This window comes from Lygodium microphyllum, chromosome 18, assembly GCF_053477565.2.
Source record: "Lygodium microphyllum isolate KBCC chromosome 18, Lygodium_microphyllum_v1.1.10, whole genome shotgun sequence".
Classification (NCBI taxonomy): Eukaryota; Viridiplantae; Streptophyta; class Polypodiopsida; order Schizaeales; family Lygodiaceae; genus Lygodium; species Lygodium microphyllum.
Window position 1 is genome coordinate 15,906,037 of NC_141152.1, and position 14,781 is coordinate 15,920,817.

General features: G+C 39.9%; 1 protein-coding gene across 1 annotated transcript; it reads right to left on the reverse strand.

Moving 5' to 3' along the window:
- Positions 1-6,820: 6,820 nt before the first annotated feature.
- LOC148020623 (serine--glyoxylate aminotransferase-like) lies at positions 6,821-10,811 on the reverse strand. The gene is made up of 5 exons (XM_087698417.1): positions 10,239-10,811; positions 9,061-9,345; positions 8,140-8,506; positions 7,840-8,050; positions 6,821-7,488 (listed from the first exon to the last, which is right to left on the reverse strand). The coding sequence occupies exons 1-5, from the start codon at positions 10,441-10,443 to the stop codon at positions 7,351-7,353; spliced, it is 1,206 nt and encodes a 401-aa protein (XP_087554543.1). The 5' UTR covers positions 10,444-10,811; the 3' UTR covers positions 6,821-7,350.
- Between the last annotated feature and the right edge of the window lie 3,970 nt (positions 10,812-14,781).

A 14,781-nucleotide genomic window follows, 5' to 3' on the forward strand; every position in this document is an offset into this window, starting at 1 on the left:
CTTCACTTTTCAAGGCTATTGAGCTTGCAGAGCGCTATGGAAGAAAGTATAGGAAAGAATCTTCATTTCAGCCAAGTTATAGACAGCCAAGGATTGTTTTAAAGCAAGGGCAAGTTGGTAACATTTATGGCAGCAATCATATGCCAAGTGGGAGCTTACGGGTACCAACTTATTCTCCATTTAATGCTTCTTGGCTTCAAACCAATTTCAGGACAGCAAACAGTCCAAAGGTTGAATTTAAGCAGGGTGACAATAAGCCTAAGTCCACTTCAGCCAATACAAATTCCAAAAATATTCCCATGGATCTTTACAAGGAAAGAAAGGACAAAGGCTTATGCTTCAAGTGTGGAGAAAAGTATACTCCTGACCATGCTTCAAAGTGTGTATACAAAAATGCCAAGCCAAAGTTTCAGAGTATGCTAGTTCTTGAGGACTTTGAAAATGACATAGATGAAGCTAATGCAGTGACAATCAATGCCGAAAATGAAGATTTTGAGGATGATGGTGGACAGGAGTACTTTTATGATCCATCTGACTCTTTTCCTTTTGATCCAGGCGAAGATATTCCATTTGATCCTGGTGGATTTTGTAATGAAATGCCTACTGCCACTAATTGTTCTATCTCTATGGATGCTTGGACGGGATCTAAGAGCCCTAATACACTTCGTATGAAGGGAAGCATATGTGGAAAGCCAGTGTTCATCCTGATAGATAGTGGCAGTACCCACAGTTTTGTCAACAGATCCATTATGTACAAGTTGAATTGTGTTCCCACCGACTTACAGCAGCCCATTAGAGTACAAGTGGCTAATGGTGAAGAGGAAATCAGCACACAGATTTGCCCACAGGTTTCTTTGCAGATGGCTGAAAATTTTGAAGTCAAAGTAAACTTGATCACTTTGGAAATGGGGCCCATAGATATTGTACTTGGTTGTGATTGGTTGATGACCTTAGGCAGGATTACTATGGATTTCTCACATTTTATATATGGAGTTTTTCTTCAATGGACAGCTCATCCGTTTACAGGGAATCCCTAGTAGATCTGATTTTCAGCTTATCACCATTCAACAACTCAAGAAAGAGTACAAGAAGCGCTCATAGATATTTGTTTTGCATTTGAACAAAGAAACACAGGATCAGCCCAATAATTCAGCAAACCATCCAGCCTTGACAGCTCTTCTTAGGGAGTATAGAGATTTATTTGAAGTACCTACTTCATTGCCTCCTAAGAGAGCGGTGGATCACCCCATCGATTTGGAGCCCAACTCAAAGACAATCAATAAGCCACCTTACAGACGATCAAAATGTGAACGAGAGGAAGTAGCCAAGCAAATCAAAGAGCTTCTTGAAATGGGATTCATTGAACCAAGTTCTTCACCTTATGCATCCCCAGTCCTGTTAGTCAAAAAGAAAGATGGATCTTTCAGAATGTGCATTGACTACAGGGATCTCAATAAGATAACAGTGAAGAACAGGTATCCTATACCCAGGATTGATGATTTGCTTGATGAGCTTAAGGGGGCTCGATTCTTCACGAAGATTGATTTGAGATCAGGGTATCATCAGATTCGCATGTGAGAGGGTGATGAAGTCAAGACTGCTTTTAGGACTGATAGTGGGCTTTACCATTTCTTGGTGATGCCATTCGGGCTTACAAACGCTCCAGCTACCTTTCAAAGCCTGATGAATAAGATTCTGCAACCTTTCCTCTTTCAGTTTGTCTTGGTGTTCTTTGATGACATTTTGATCTATAGCAAGACTTTACAGGATCATTTGTCACACATGAGGAAGGTTTTTGATATGTTGAGACATCATAGGCTTTTTGCTAAGGAGAAGAAGTATTCTTTCATGCAGACTGAAGTGGAATACTTGGGACATATAGTCAGTGAAAAAGGAATACAGGCTGATCCCAAGAAGGTGCAATGCATAAAAGATTGGCCAACGCCTACTACTACTACTTCTCTTAGAGGATTTCTTGGTCTATCTTCATTCTATCGCCGATTTATAAAGCATTATGCGGCAATTGCAGCCCCTTTAATTGACAGGTTAAAGAAAGAGGCTTTCTTTTGGGATGCTCTTGCAGATAGCAACTTCAACCAGTTAAAGGAATTACTTACTTCTGCTCCTATCCTTGTATGCCCGGATTTCTCCAAAGAGTTTACTATACAGTGTGATGCTAGTGGCCGTGGCATTGGGTCTGTTTTGCTTCCGGAGCATGGAGTAATTGCATTTGAAAGCCGTAAGGTTACAGATAAGGAGATGGCCATGAATGTTTATGACCAGGAAATGTTGGCTATTCTGCATGCAATCAAGAAATGGCACCATTACTTATATGGCAGCCGATTCAGAGTACATGGTGATCATCGGGTACTCAAGTATTTCCTTACTCAGTCAAATCTCACTCCAAAGCAACGACGATGGGTAGCTACATTACAAAATTATGACTTTGACATCACTCATACAAGGGGCAAAGATAACATAGTGGCTGATTCTCTTTCTCGTATGTGGGCCTGCAAAGTGTCAGATGAAGGAACTACATAGTGATTGGATTGAAGAATTACAGGAGGCCTATCTCTTAGATGAGGAATTCAGCCAAATCTTTCAGAAATTACAGCAAGGTCTTATGGAAGAAAACTCGCATTACCAGCTTAAAAATGGTCTTATTTGGTGGAAGGGCAAGATTGTTATTCCCTCTATTTCTTCTTTCAAGCAAAAAATTATGGAGGAGTTACATTCTTCGCCTTTAGCTAGACATTTGGGAGTTTTCAAGACTTATGACAGGATCAGTAAGAGCTTTTATTGGAAAGGACTGTGGAAAGATGTCAAGGACTTCGTTATGAAGTGTATGCCTTGTCAACAAAATAAGGATAGCACCCATAAGCCAGGAGGTTTGTTGCAGCCATTGCCTATTCCTATGGGTAAATGGACTCATATTACTATGGACTTTATCATTGACTTACCTACTATCAAGAAGGGGTGGAATAGTATTTATGTGGTGGTTGACAGACTCACCAAAGCAGCTCATTTAATCCCAATAAAAATTCAGTTTACTGCTTCTCAAGTGGCCAACCAGTTTATGGAGCATATTTTCAGATTACATGGATTACCGCATGTGATTGTCCATGATAGGGACTCAAAGTTTATGAGTAACTTCTGGCAAGCGGTATTTACATCTATGGGTACTAAGTTGGCTCCATCTACGGCTTATCATCCCCAAATTGATGGACAGACAGAGAGAGTTAATAAATGGTTGGAGACTTATCTTCGCCATTTTTGTTATGATGTCCAAACCTCATGGGATTCTTGGCTACACTTGGCTAAGTTTGCTTATAACAATTCCACTCATGCGAGCATAGGAGTTTCACCCTTTGAGGCTTTGTATGGTTACAAGGTGCCCTTACCCACAGTCATTTTTAATGAAAAGATCAATCCTCATGGGAAGGAAGAGTTGGAAAGAATGCAGACCCTTCTTCAGCAATGCAAGGTGAACCTAAGGAAGGCTCAAGATCAAATGAAGATGTATGCTGATGAGAAGATAAGGCCTTTAGAGTTTCAAGAACAAGAGCTGGTTTTGTTGAAGGTGCCCAAATCTAAGTACTCTACATTGAAAGATGGATCCAGTGATAAGCTTGCCCACAGATTTTATGGCCCTTACAGGATCCTTAAGTGGATTGGAGATTTGGCATACAGACTAGAGCTTCCCTCTTCTACAAAGATTCATAACGTCTTCCATGTTAGTCAGCTCAAGGCCTATTATGGTGATCCAGTGGATATAGCTGATGAGCTGCCACCTATTGATGAAGATGGTCTTGTTCAGTACATCCCAGAGGCTGTTATAGGTCAGCGCGAAAAGAAGCTTCGATCACGTTCTATTGTAGAATATTTGATAAAATGGAGAGGTTTATCCTCTGAAGAGACTTCTTGGAGACCTGATTCAATATTGGATGAGTATCCATACTTGAGGGATACATTGGTGGTTGAAGCCTATTGCTTATGGAGCTAGTATTGATGCAGACTGATTCAGGACAGCACGCTGTTTTAGAACAGTTTTTATCGTACCTCATTTTCAGAATTAAGCTATCTACATGAGCTTAAAGTACTCTTCAAGAGCTTCATTTTGATATGTGGTACATCTTATTTGGACACTTCTATCAAAAGTTATGGCAAATTTGGTCCAGTAGGGACTGTTAATTCAGCAAGCTGTCTACTTTCTTCTGAAACTACTTGTTGAAGATTCTATGGCTCCATTTGCTTCTGGAATACTTAAAGATATGTATATAGTTGGGTCTTCTTTTCGTTCTTCAAATTCAACCCTTGTAATGGTCATTCTTCATTCATTTTCCATTTGTAAAGCTATAAAACAGAGTAGTGCTTTGTTCTATCCATCTCTTCTTTAGCTCTTTCTAGGTTTGGTTTTTAGGACAAAAACTTTTGGGAAGGGATGGATTGTAAGAAGTTGGGAATAGTTAGAATGTTGATAATATGCCATGTCACATAGGCATTGATATATAAGGAGAGAAGTTGTAAATTTTCATATCTTTTTGACAAATCAATACATTTACAATCTTTCTCTCCCTTCTTGCTCATAGCTTCCATGGCTTCTTCATCTTTCCTGTCTTTCTCTCTCTAAATCTAATCTTTCTCTCTCCTCGTCACTCTTATTCTCTCTCTTCCTACAGTCTTTCTCTCTCCTCTGCAGTCTTTCTCTCTCCTCTTTCTCTCTCCCTAGTTCTCTCTCTGACAAGAGCACCTTTGTTAAAAAATTGAACTCTTGCCTTCATGTTCTTTTATACAAAGTAAACATAATATAATATATATTATATTTATACACGTATATATAATGTATTAGTATTATATAGTATATTAATATAATATATTTTTTATGTGATATGTTAATATATTATATAGAATACTTATTATTATTATTATTATTGTATTATAAATATGCCTCTATGTCATCATATAGTATATTAATCATATTTTATATAACACAATATTAGTGAGTTTAGGGAATGTCCCAATTTTCATTTTTTGAATATTAAAAAGGTGACACCTAGATAACATGCATATAAGTTTCTCTAAACCATATGATATGGCCTATCATTGGAAAGCGCTTGAAAAATGGAATCTATTGAGCTATAGAGCACTAGGATTTGGAGTTATAGTGTTCAAGTTATGACAAATCTAAAGATTTGACCACATGTCCCAAACTTATGGAAAATTCCCATATTCCCCAATATGATGTTATATGTTGATAAATATGTCCCACACCTAGCCCTAACCATGAAGTTATATATGTTAAATATAACAAAATTATAAGCCATAGGCTAGATTAGTGTTGCTTTGAAAAATGCATACATATATAGGCCCACACATGCGCAAGTATGTGCACCAAATAAGAATACACCAAATAAAAATATACTTATTGCATGTATGCACCCATCCATACATGCAAGCACTTGAGATTAGTAGAATGCATTGTATATTACATACACCCACCAAATAAAATTCAAACTCATGATTTTGAATCAATGATGTATATTACCCACATCATCTTTAACATCATGCAATGCTAAACAAGAATATACTTTGTACTTTTCACAATGAATTACAAATTGACATATAGCACTATTAGAGATATATGTTTTTTTAATTTCAACAAAATATGGTATAAAAGTTGGATTGCTTTTTAATTTTTAAACTCGTACATAGACCATATCATTTTGGGCAGAAAATATTGGATTTTGCACATCACATCTCAAAGGATAACTTGTTATTAAAACTTGGATAATTGAGACCTTTGGATAGTTCTTTGAGGAAATGCAACACTTTCTTCTAAATATGAAAATGCAATCAAAGTGTATGTTACATTGCCTTTACTTTGCTTCAAAAATAAGGCTTTATTGATAATATGTATACTCGTATAGAAGCTTGCATATTAGTTATATCTAGCTATTTGTTTGGAAGTGTAATACATGAAGTTTTAATAATACAAATACTTCACAATGGTTTTGGAGTTTCTTATGATTTGTTTTATAGAGATTTAGCTAGCCATGAATCATATTGCCATGTAAGGTATGCATCAAGAGATGAACTGTGTTAACTAACAATAATAATGTTGCTTCAAATAAGGCACCAAACTAAAGCCGGCACTAGTGCCAACTACGATGACTTGATCTTAGAGAGAGAAGAGCCACTATTTTCCATGAAGGAGAAAGCCTTTGACCATTCTGAAGATGGCAAATATTTTAAAGGTGGACATACCTTTATTTTAAGGATTTAGAGGCTCTCGTGAAAAATTAAGGTAGGATGAAAATTAACACTAACATGCCTTGACATTCGATTTTTTCACACTATCAAAACCAATATCTAAATGTGATTTTCCAAAATTAAAAGGAGGAACAGTATGTCTAGATTTTTTTCAAGCAAGACCATTGAGGACATAGATGTCTAGTGCGTTGGGGAAGTTGTGGCTCAACAACTTCCCAAAGATGTGAGCGAGGCTGACAGACATGGGGAAAGTGTGAAAAGCCATAGATCAAAATGGGTCCAACGTAATGTGCAATTTTAATGACCAGATGGCCAAGTGTATGATTCAATCTTCAAAAGATATTCTCCAATGTGTTTGCTTATATGGGAAGGGAAAGAAAGCATATTCCACCCGGGATACCCCCTCTATGGGGTTGTCGAAAGGTTCAACCTTTGTTGTGTGGCCAAATATTTGAAGGTACTTAAAAATTGCTGGTAAAGAGGAAGGTGTTTTGGTGATATGGGCAAGTATTTGAAAGTACTTAAATTGCTGCTAAAGAGGAAGAAGGCGTTTTGGTATTTTCCCCTCTTCTGCGAGTTGAAAATGTTTGCTTCTTCGGTAATAATAATTGAAAATTGCATAATTACAAAGACATCAATCTTATACCATTGTCACCATACACAATGGCAAAAACATTAAAGGCAGTCCACTGGGAATTCACTGCCATGTTCTGTGTGGATTGGGTGTCCTAGACAACTGAAGGTGCAATATTGGACAATTTTTAAAGCAGGAAACATTTCTGAACTCTGCAATGAGGCCCTGCCTGTAGCACGCATGCAAGAGCTATCCGGAGGGAGTAACACAAAAGCAGTGATTTGATGTGTGCACCAAACGGGCACAATATATATACAGTCACAGGGTCCACAGTCCAGAGAGCAATTGGGTAATCGCACAATTTGGTAATTATATAGTCACAGGGTCCACAGTCCAGAGAGCAATTGGGTAATCGCACAACTGGGTGAACCTTAAACACAGTCAAGACTGGTTAAAAGGGTCAAAAGTATTAGTTTCAGAACCATGGTCAGTGAGAGCAATGGCGTTCAAATCCTTGATTTGATTAATGGAGTGGAGGCCATCAGATAGGCTGAAGCTGCAGCAACCCCACTGCCCAGCTGGACAGGGTAGCCCACACCTTTCAATACCATCTCGACTCCCGCCAGGGCGCCCAGCAGTTGCAGCTGCAAATGAGAAGACAGATACAATCCTTCTTAATGTTCAACTCGCGTGTCTGATTTGAGAGTTCCTCAAAATTTTACATCCTTATCCTACCAATGCCCCTCTCTAAAATCTTATTTTCTCATATTGACCTAAGAAAGACAAACAGGACTTGCAAAATCTGACAGTCTGCATAACCATAAGCTAGCTGTTCAGCGAGTCATTAATAAGAATGTGCCATGGCATGTGCAACAATAGACAAGAAGCCCTCTTCCGATGACAGCTACTTATTGAATAAGATTAGTAGCTACTTATGCAGCCACATTTTTCTTCAATTGACTTTATTGATAATAATGGGCAGTATCAATGTCTACCTCGTTGAGGTGGCCAAGATGGCCGATTCGGAACACTTTTCCAGCCACCTTGTTTAGTCCCAGGCCTAAGCTCAAATTGTACTTCTTCCAAGCTTGCCTGACAATTTGGGTGCTGTCGATGTGTGGCGGAACTACCACCGCCGTGACCGTGTCGCTGTACCATTCAGGTTTCTGAGTGCAGTTCTTCAGACCCCATGCCTCCACTGCAAGCCTGCAGCGTTACACAGAAAAGCTTGAAAATGCCTCGACCAGGTTTGATTAACTCACATATATGAACTTCATTCCATCTTTTGCAGTCACCTGGTGGCATGACCATAACGGTGGTGCCTTGCAATCACATTGTCCAGACCCTCATCAAAAATAAGATCCAAAGCAGCTCTTAGCCCATAAAGGAGTTGAGATGATGGAGTGTAAGGCCAATATGTTTCCATCTTATAGAACCTCAAATAATCATTCCAGTCAAAGAAAACTCGCAATGACTTGGCAGTTTTGGAGACCTCCAGGGCTTTGGGGCTTGCACAGACTATTCCTAGTCCTGTCGGCAAAGATAAAGCCTTCTGAGATCCCGTCAGTGCTACATCAATGCCCCATTCGTCCATTCGAAAATCGAGGGCTCCGATTGAAGACACGCCATCCACAAGGAAGAGAGCTGGGTGCTGACATGAGTCTGCACTTTGCCATCACTATTGAGAGTACATATCATTTGAGGTATTTAATTGACTGACTTTACCTCTTAGGCATAAACAAATAGGCCAACAGACAAAGAGAGGGCTGCATACTGATAAGCATTATCCAGCTAAAATCCACCAAATGTCTTTGCCAAAATGAGAATTTGCATAAAGAGCATCGAACATTTCCAAGGTCTTCATTCATACAGAAAGAAGAATGTCCCAAACTTCTTGTATGACTGGCTAATCCAGGATCATGCCCATTCGCAAGAGTTCTTTAGCGCCAAGGTGCTTCCGAATTTGGCACATATATCACTCAGTTCCATGATTTAGGATGACAACTTGGATCATTCAAAACCATAATCCAAAACCTTTATCATCTGAAGGTTAACAGCTTTCAGATTTACAACGTGATCACATTTAAAAGGGAAGATCGAAAAAGAACCCCCGGTAAAAGGCAGCATCCACACAACTATAACAGATCCTGTGAAACCTTCTCACAATATGCCCCTAATTGAACGAATTTGGAAAACACAAGAATAGCCAGACTCACCTAAAACAGAACGGATACCGGCCAAGTCATTGGTGACACCAGTTGCAGTTTCATTATGAACAACACAAATAGCTTTCACTTCATGATACTTGTCTGCTTGAAGCTTCAGTCTTAACAGCTCAAGATCAACACCGGCTCCCCATTCAACATCAACAACATCCACATCAAAGTTTAGCCTTTGCATCTGATCTATCCAAAGTAGACTGAACTGCCCCAGGCGGAACGATATGATCTTGTCTCTCGGTGACAAAGTGTTAGTCAGAGCACTTTCCCACGCACCAGTTCCTGCATCACAAATTCAAGGTACTAAATAGTCTGTTTATGGATGGCTAGAGTTCTACAGAAAAATCAATATACTTGCAAAATGAGATGCATGTGCAGTATCAACATTGTGTTGAGCATTTCTGCCAAACTTGTTTGATTGTTCATTTATCAATCTTTGGGGAAGCCATCTTTGCATCTCTACACTAAGGTAAGAATATGATGGTCCTCAAGATACATTACTGGCAAACCAATTTGAGTGATCATGAATAGATATCTGGGGAACCCATTTCCCCTCAAGATTCACTGAAGGGACCCATAACATTGAGAATAACCAGCCATTGCATGTTGAATCGGCTCCCTTGAACATGGGAAAATTACTTAGAACGAACCCCCCTAGCACAGCCCAGTATACATGCAATGCTGCCATATATCCCCCATTCCTGCAACCTCCAAAAGCTCTGGCAAGGTCAGGGGCTTCTGCAAGGGAGCTACCACATAGCTAACTTGTTACAGTGAGGAGTGGACGAACACAGGTGCGTGGCAAGGCTCCCTAATGGAGAGCTCATTATGTTGATACTAGTGCATTGGTAGGATATACAGTTTACCGAAATGACTAATGCTGTTTCTGGAAGACAACAATCATTCCTTTCTCAAGAGCTCGAGATTTAAACAAGAGAAGTTTCTAACATTTTCCCAATTTGTGGGGAAAAAGGCAAAGCCCCATACTGTTTAACATCATGGGCTACAGTGAGGGAGGGACCGCACATCTAGCTAGCTGCAGTTTGGGGCAGGGGGACTGCAGCACCTAGCTAGGGGTGCGGACGCTCCCTCAATCCCATAATTTTGTCATAATCCACAATGCAGGAATTATAGCGGGAATACGTCTAAAACTTCTGGTAAGAGGCATGTCTCACCTGTGGTGGGGATGATGAAGGAGGTGGCGGTGGTGGTCTTGAAGATGCGCTTGACGTCGTCGAGGACGGATTTGGAGAGCTTGGGCATGGCGGGGGAACGATAGTCCTCATTGTTCCGGTTCATGGCGCGGAGGACCTGCTCTGGGACATTGACTGGGCCGGGCACAAACAGATGATTCCTGCCTGGTCCTGGATAGTACTCCATCTCTCCCTCTCTCTCTCTCTCTCTCTCTCTCTCTCTCTCTCTCTCTCTCTCAACTGCTTATCCTACAATTTCTTCTCCTCCTCGTCCTCTTCTCTCTCTCTCTCTCAGCTGCTTGCCTACAAGTCTTCTCTCTCTCTCTCTCTCTCTCTCTCTCTCTCTCTCTCTCTCTCTCAGCTGTTATAATTGGTTTTTCTTCTCCAATCAGACTTGACTAATACCTCGACAGCTTTCATGACAAAGAATTTAATCCTTATCAGCCATCCAAATTTGCCACCCCAGAGAGAAGATCAGATGACTAGGCAGACTGCCTCAGTCTCACTCGAAGACGGCAGCATCCATGGCCAGAAACACGAGCGAATGGAGCAGGAAAGATCGAAGAAGTTCAAATCACGTGCTTCTCTTTTCCTTGATTTGGGATCAAATATTTAAAATGAAATATTCCTTGATTTTGAATGGTAGTAATGAGCGAGAAGGTCGGGGGTTTGTAAGAGAGGGATAATAAGGACGTGCTGGCAGATTCAGCACCTTACACGTGGCACTTTGTCCGGTCCTTTTTTTTTTTTTGTAAAAGCGAGAATGCCTGGTTAATGCTTGTATTTTCCCTTCCATGCCATATAATCTGTCGAAATGTTCGTCCTTCATCACTCCTAGATGAGGGTGGCATTCTCTAACAATGCTTCCACTTGTAAGTTCATGTTATCATTGGTGGAGCATATCCAATTTCCATCATGTGGCATGCCCCTTTTCTCTCCTACTTACTATAAGTATAGCTACCTTTACTTTCAAATGTAAGTAATAACTAAAGATGTGGCACGTCTCTTAAACCAACCTTTGCACAATAATGGAAAATTGGGTGATAGGTGATGTAGATGCCGTATGCATGCAAAGTGGAAGCCATGAGAGGAAGCATTCCATCAAAGCAAATGGATCTATAGGCCTAGAGAGCAATCGAGCTCAAAATCTCTACAAGATGGCCAAAGGATCCACGGAGATCAAGTATGCAAAGGCCATGCTCAATCATCATATCAACATGCAAGAAATGGAAAAAGCCCTTAGAGAGGACTTGAAGGGATGGTGAATTGAAAGAGGAAAACTCGTCAATTCATTCACTATCCTTTTCTAGTGCTTTCTATTTGTCTAACTTTGGATAATTTCGTTTCAACCCATTATGCCAAGAACTCCTTTTGTTGTTTCATATCCTATTCGAAGGGCACGCACATTGCCATGAGGGTGCCTTTGTATTCTTTGGCACAAGTGGCATCTCTAGCCTTAAAATCTCTTTGAGTTAGATTCTTCTAATGCAACTTAGAGTTTAGCCTCTTCAGTTTTGGTTCTAACAGAGGTCTTTTTCTTACTTTTCTTCTTCTTCTTCTTTTCCTTGTCCCTTATTTTGTACCTCAGCAAGTTGAGTGACTTCCTCCTTGTGCCTCTTCTCAATTGCTTTCTTCTTCTTACTTTGCCCCTCTTCTCCTTCTTCCTCCAAAGAAATCAAGAGTCTAAATCCTTTGGGGATGAACCCTTCCTTGATGGCTTTGGGCTTCGTAGGGTTGTCTAGGTAGGTAGGATGATTGTGATGGATAGTAGGACGTCATGCAATCACATCCTAGCATGCAATCACATCCTAGGCCCATCCAAGCATCTTAGCTCACAATTGCACCTTAAAACCTTAGCCCACAATTTGACCCTGACCTAGAATTACATCCATGCACACCTTAGCTCGCAATTACATCTACATACCTTAGCTTATAATTGCATCCAAGCACCTTAGTCCACAATTGCATCCAAGCATCTAGGTTAGCCTGCAATTGCAACCTAACTTGAGTTTACCACTCCTGGCCTATTTGAGCTTACCACTCCCAAGCCAACCTATAATTGCACCCAAGCACCTACAACTTGACCTTACTTGGCTTATCAACGCTCAACACAAACTACTTGAGACAGCCTAGGATTGTACCTGGCCTACCACATAAACTTACCTTTGTTTAGGCCTAGATAAAGACACTTGAGCTTGAGCTTGCTAGAGTGTACCCTCCCACACTAATGCCAATACTTGAACTAGCCTTAGAGTGCCTCAAAATCGCTAGATGTTACCAAATAAGCTTACTTACCCTTAACATATCCTTGAAGTAGTTTGTTTACCTAAGTCCCTAAACCTTTAGACTTGCTAAACTCGATTGTCAACTACCCAAAAGACCCAAATGAGCCTAACCACGTGACTAAAGCTAAACTTAACCAACTCACAACTTAGGCTTGCTAAGTTGCTTAAGAAAGATTTCCTGCACACACTTGTCTTGAGCATACTAGAGTTGACCCACTTGACTAGTCCCAAAGCACTTAGACCCTACAAAGTTTTCAATTTGAGCTTGTCACTTGTCTTGATGGACACACAACTTAATCTCACTTACAATTAGCTTTCTTGTGACCTAAAAACTTGAGTGAGCGAAGGCACTCAAAATAGCTTGCTTCAAGCTTAAGGCAAGCCCCCCCTCTCTCTATTTATAGAAGCAACACATGGATAGCCTCAAAGGGACACATCTCTCTTAGAGGAGACATTGCTTTGCGGGTATGGGCGAAGCTAGGGAAAAAATCTCTCTCTTAGTTTTCTTTCTCTCTTCTAAAAGTATGTGAGTACTCTGTTGAAATCCACTGAGCTTATCCTCTCTTCTCCACACATGCATGGAAGCTCTATTGAAATCCACCAAGCTTCTCCCCGCTTGCATAGAAGCTCTACCAAAATCCATTGAGATTCTCTTCTCTTCTCCACATGTGTACAAAAACTTTACTGAATTTCACAAGGTTGTTCCTCTCTTCTACTCTATCATAGGGAAGCTTTGTCGAGATCCACCAAGCTTTTTCTATCTTCTCTAAAACCATATGGAATCTCTATTGAAATCCACGTATAAACTTTGTTCTCCTCTTTTCCACAATTGTGCAGTAGAAGCTCAATCAAATTTACTCGAAACAATTGCTCTAAAGAGAAATTGTGAAGGAATGGAGGTTGTTGGAGAAGACACTTCTTGAGGACGTGAGGAAGACACTTCAATGAAGAACTTAGAAGATGGCATCGAGAATGTCGACCACATCATATCGAGTTGTGATAATAGGGTTAGACTTGTTTATTTCATATTTATTTCATTTTATTTAAGTTAAAAGTGCTGCTTTAGTCTATCTTGTCTATTGATGACAAAAGATTTTATTCCTTATACTGGTATGGTGACTTTACAATTATGTTGTAAACTAATAAGAATATTTAAGAGGATATGTGGTTGTTAGATTTGCAAGATCAACAATAAGAGAATATGTGGCTATTGGATCCATGGGACCAATGAAGCCATTGATAGTTGGACTAGTCCCAAGGTCCAATGAGAGTGCCAAAGAGATAGAGATAAACTTGATAATCATTTTCTAGCCTAGGTGCTATAATACCTTCTAGATCCATTTTTATAATTTATGTTGTATGACACTCCTTAGTATCCAAGGCCAAGAGCTAAGTGGTGAAAAGGCCATTTGTGTTGTTGCTATAACACTTTAAGCAAGGAAGCTTTAAGGGGCTCTAAGCTAGTAGATTTCTTGGTAGCCTATGGTAGGGATGTAGAACTTTGTGATCCCATCATTAGTTAGGAATGGATGACCTTGAGTACTAGTCAAGAGATGGAATGACCTTGATGGGTTGGCAGTCCTCACAAGGGATTGAGATGGCTTCACAAAATTTAGGATCCTTGTAGATATCATAATAAAGGAACTAAACCCTAATTAATAAGATCTACTTTGATTGATGTCTCATGCATAAATTATGTGCAATGAACCTTGTATGATGGGATGATAAAAGGAAGTTGCTCTTAGATGTTCTCACACAATGATATCATGTTTTGCTAATCAGATAACTAAAACAAACCTCTCGAGGAAAGTGGGAGGCCTCGGCCTTGATGATTGAGAGTCGATGGTTCATAGATCCAATCAGTTTGGTAACTTTCATAAACACTACATAGAGCTACTAGAATGTGACCTCAGAATTTGATAGAATAGTTAACTAGCTTAACATTGTTTTAGAGATTTAGAGTGCACTTGACTAAGGGTCTGATAGCCTTGGAAGTCCAAAAGACAATTTCACTCTCTTTGACCAAGTGTGGTATTAGCCCACTCTCATTTTTTATTGGTTACAAAGTGACCCTTCTTAGGTGAGCAGTAAAGTATTATTTAGGATACCTTTGTAGTTCAAAAACCCTCATGTCGATCCCTGGGGTTAAGATCTTGATGTTTCATTGCAAGGTAGACTCGAGGACTACTTGACTAGCTAAGTTTATATATCCAATTTGCGTTTGGATGGTACTTCTTTTG

Bases quoted from the DNA above. Each gene is read 5' to 3' on its own strand.
- LOC148020623 (XM_087698417.1), bottom strand. From the start codon at position 10,443: ATGGAGTACTATCCAGGACCAGGCAGGAATCATCTGTTTGTGCCCGGC. The intron at 9,346-10,238 runs GTGAGACATGCC...TTTGTGATGCAG, and splicing joins CTTCATCATCCCCACCACAG to GAACTGGTGCGTGGGAAAGT. The intron at 7,489-7,839 runs GTAGACATTGAT...TCTCATTTGCAG, and splicing joins ATCTTGGCCACCTCAACGAG to CTGCAACTGCTGGGCGCCCT.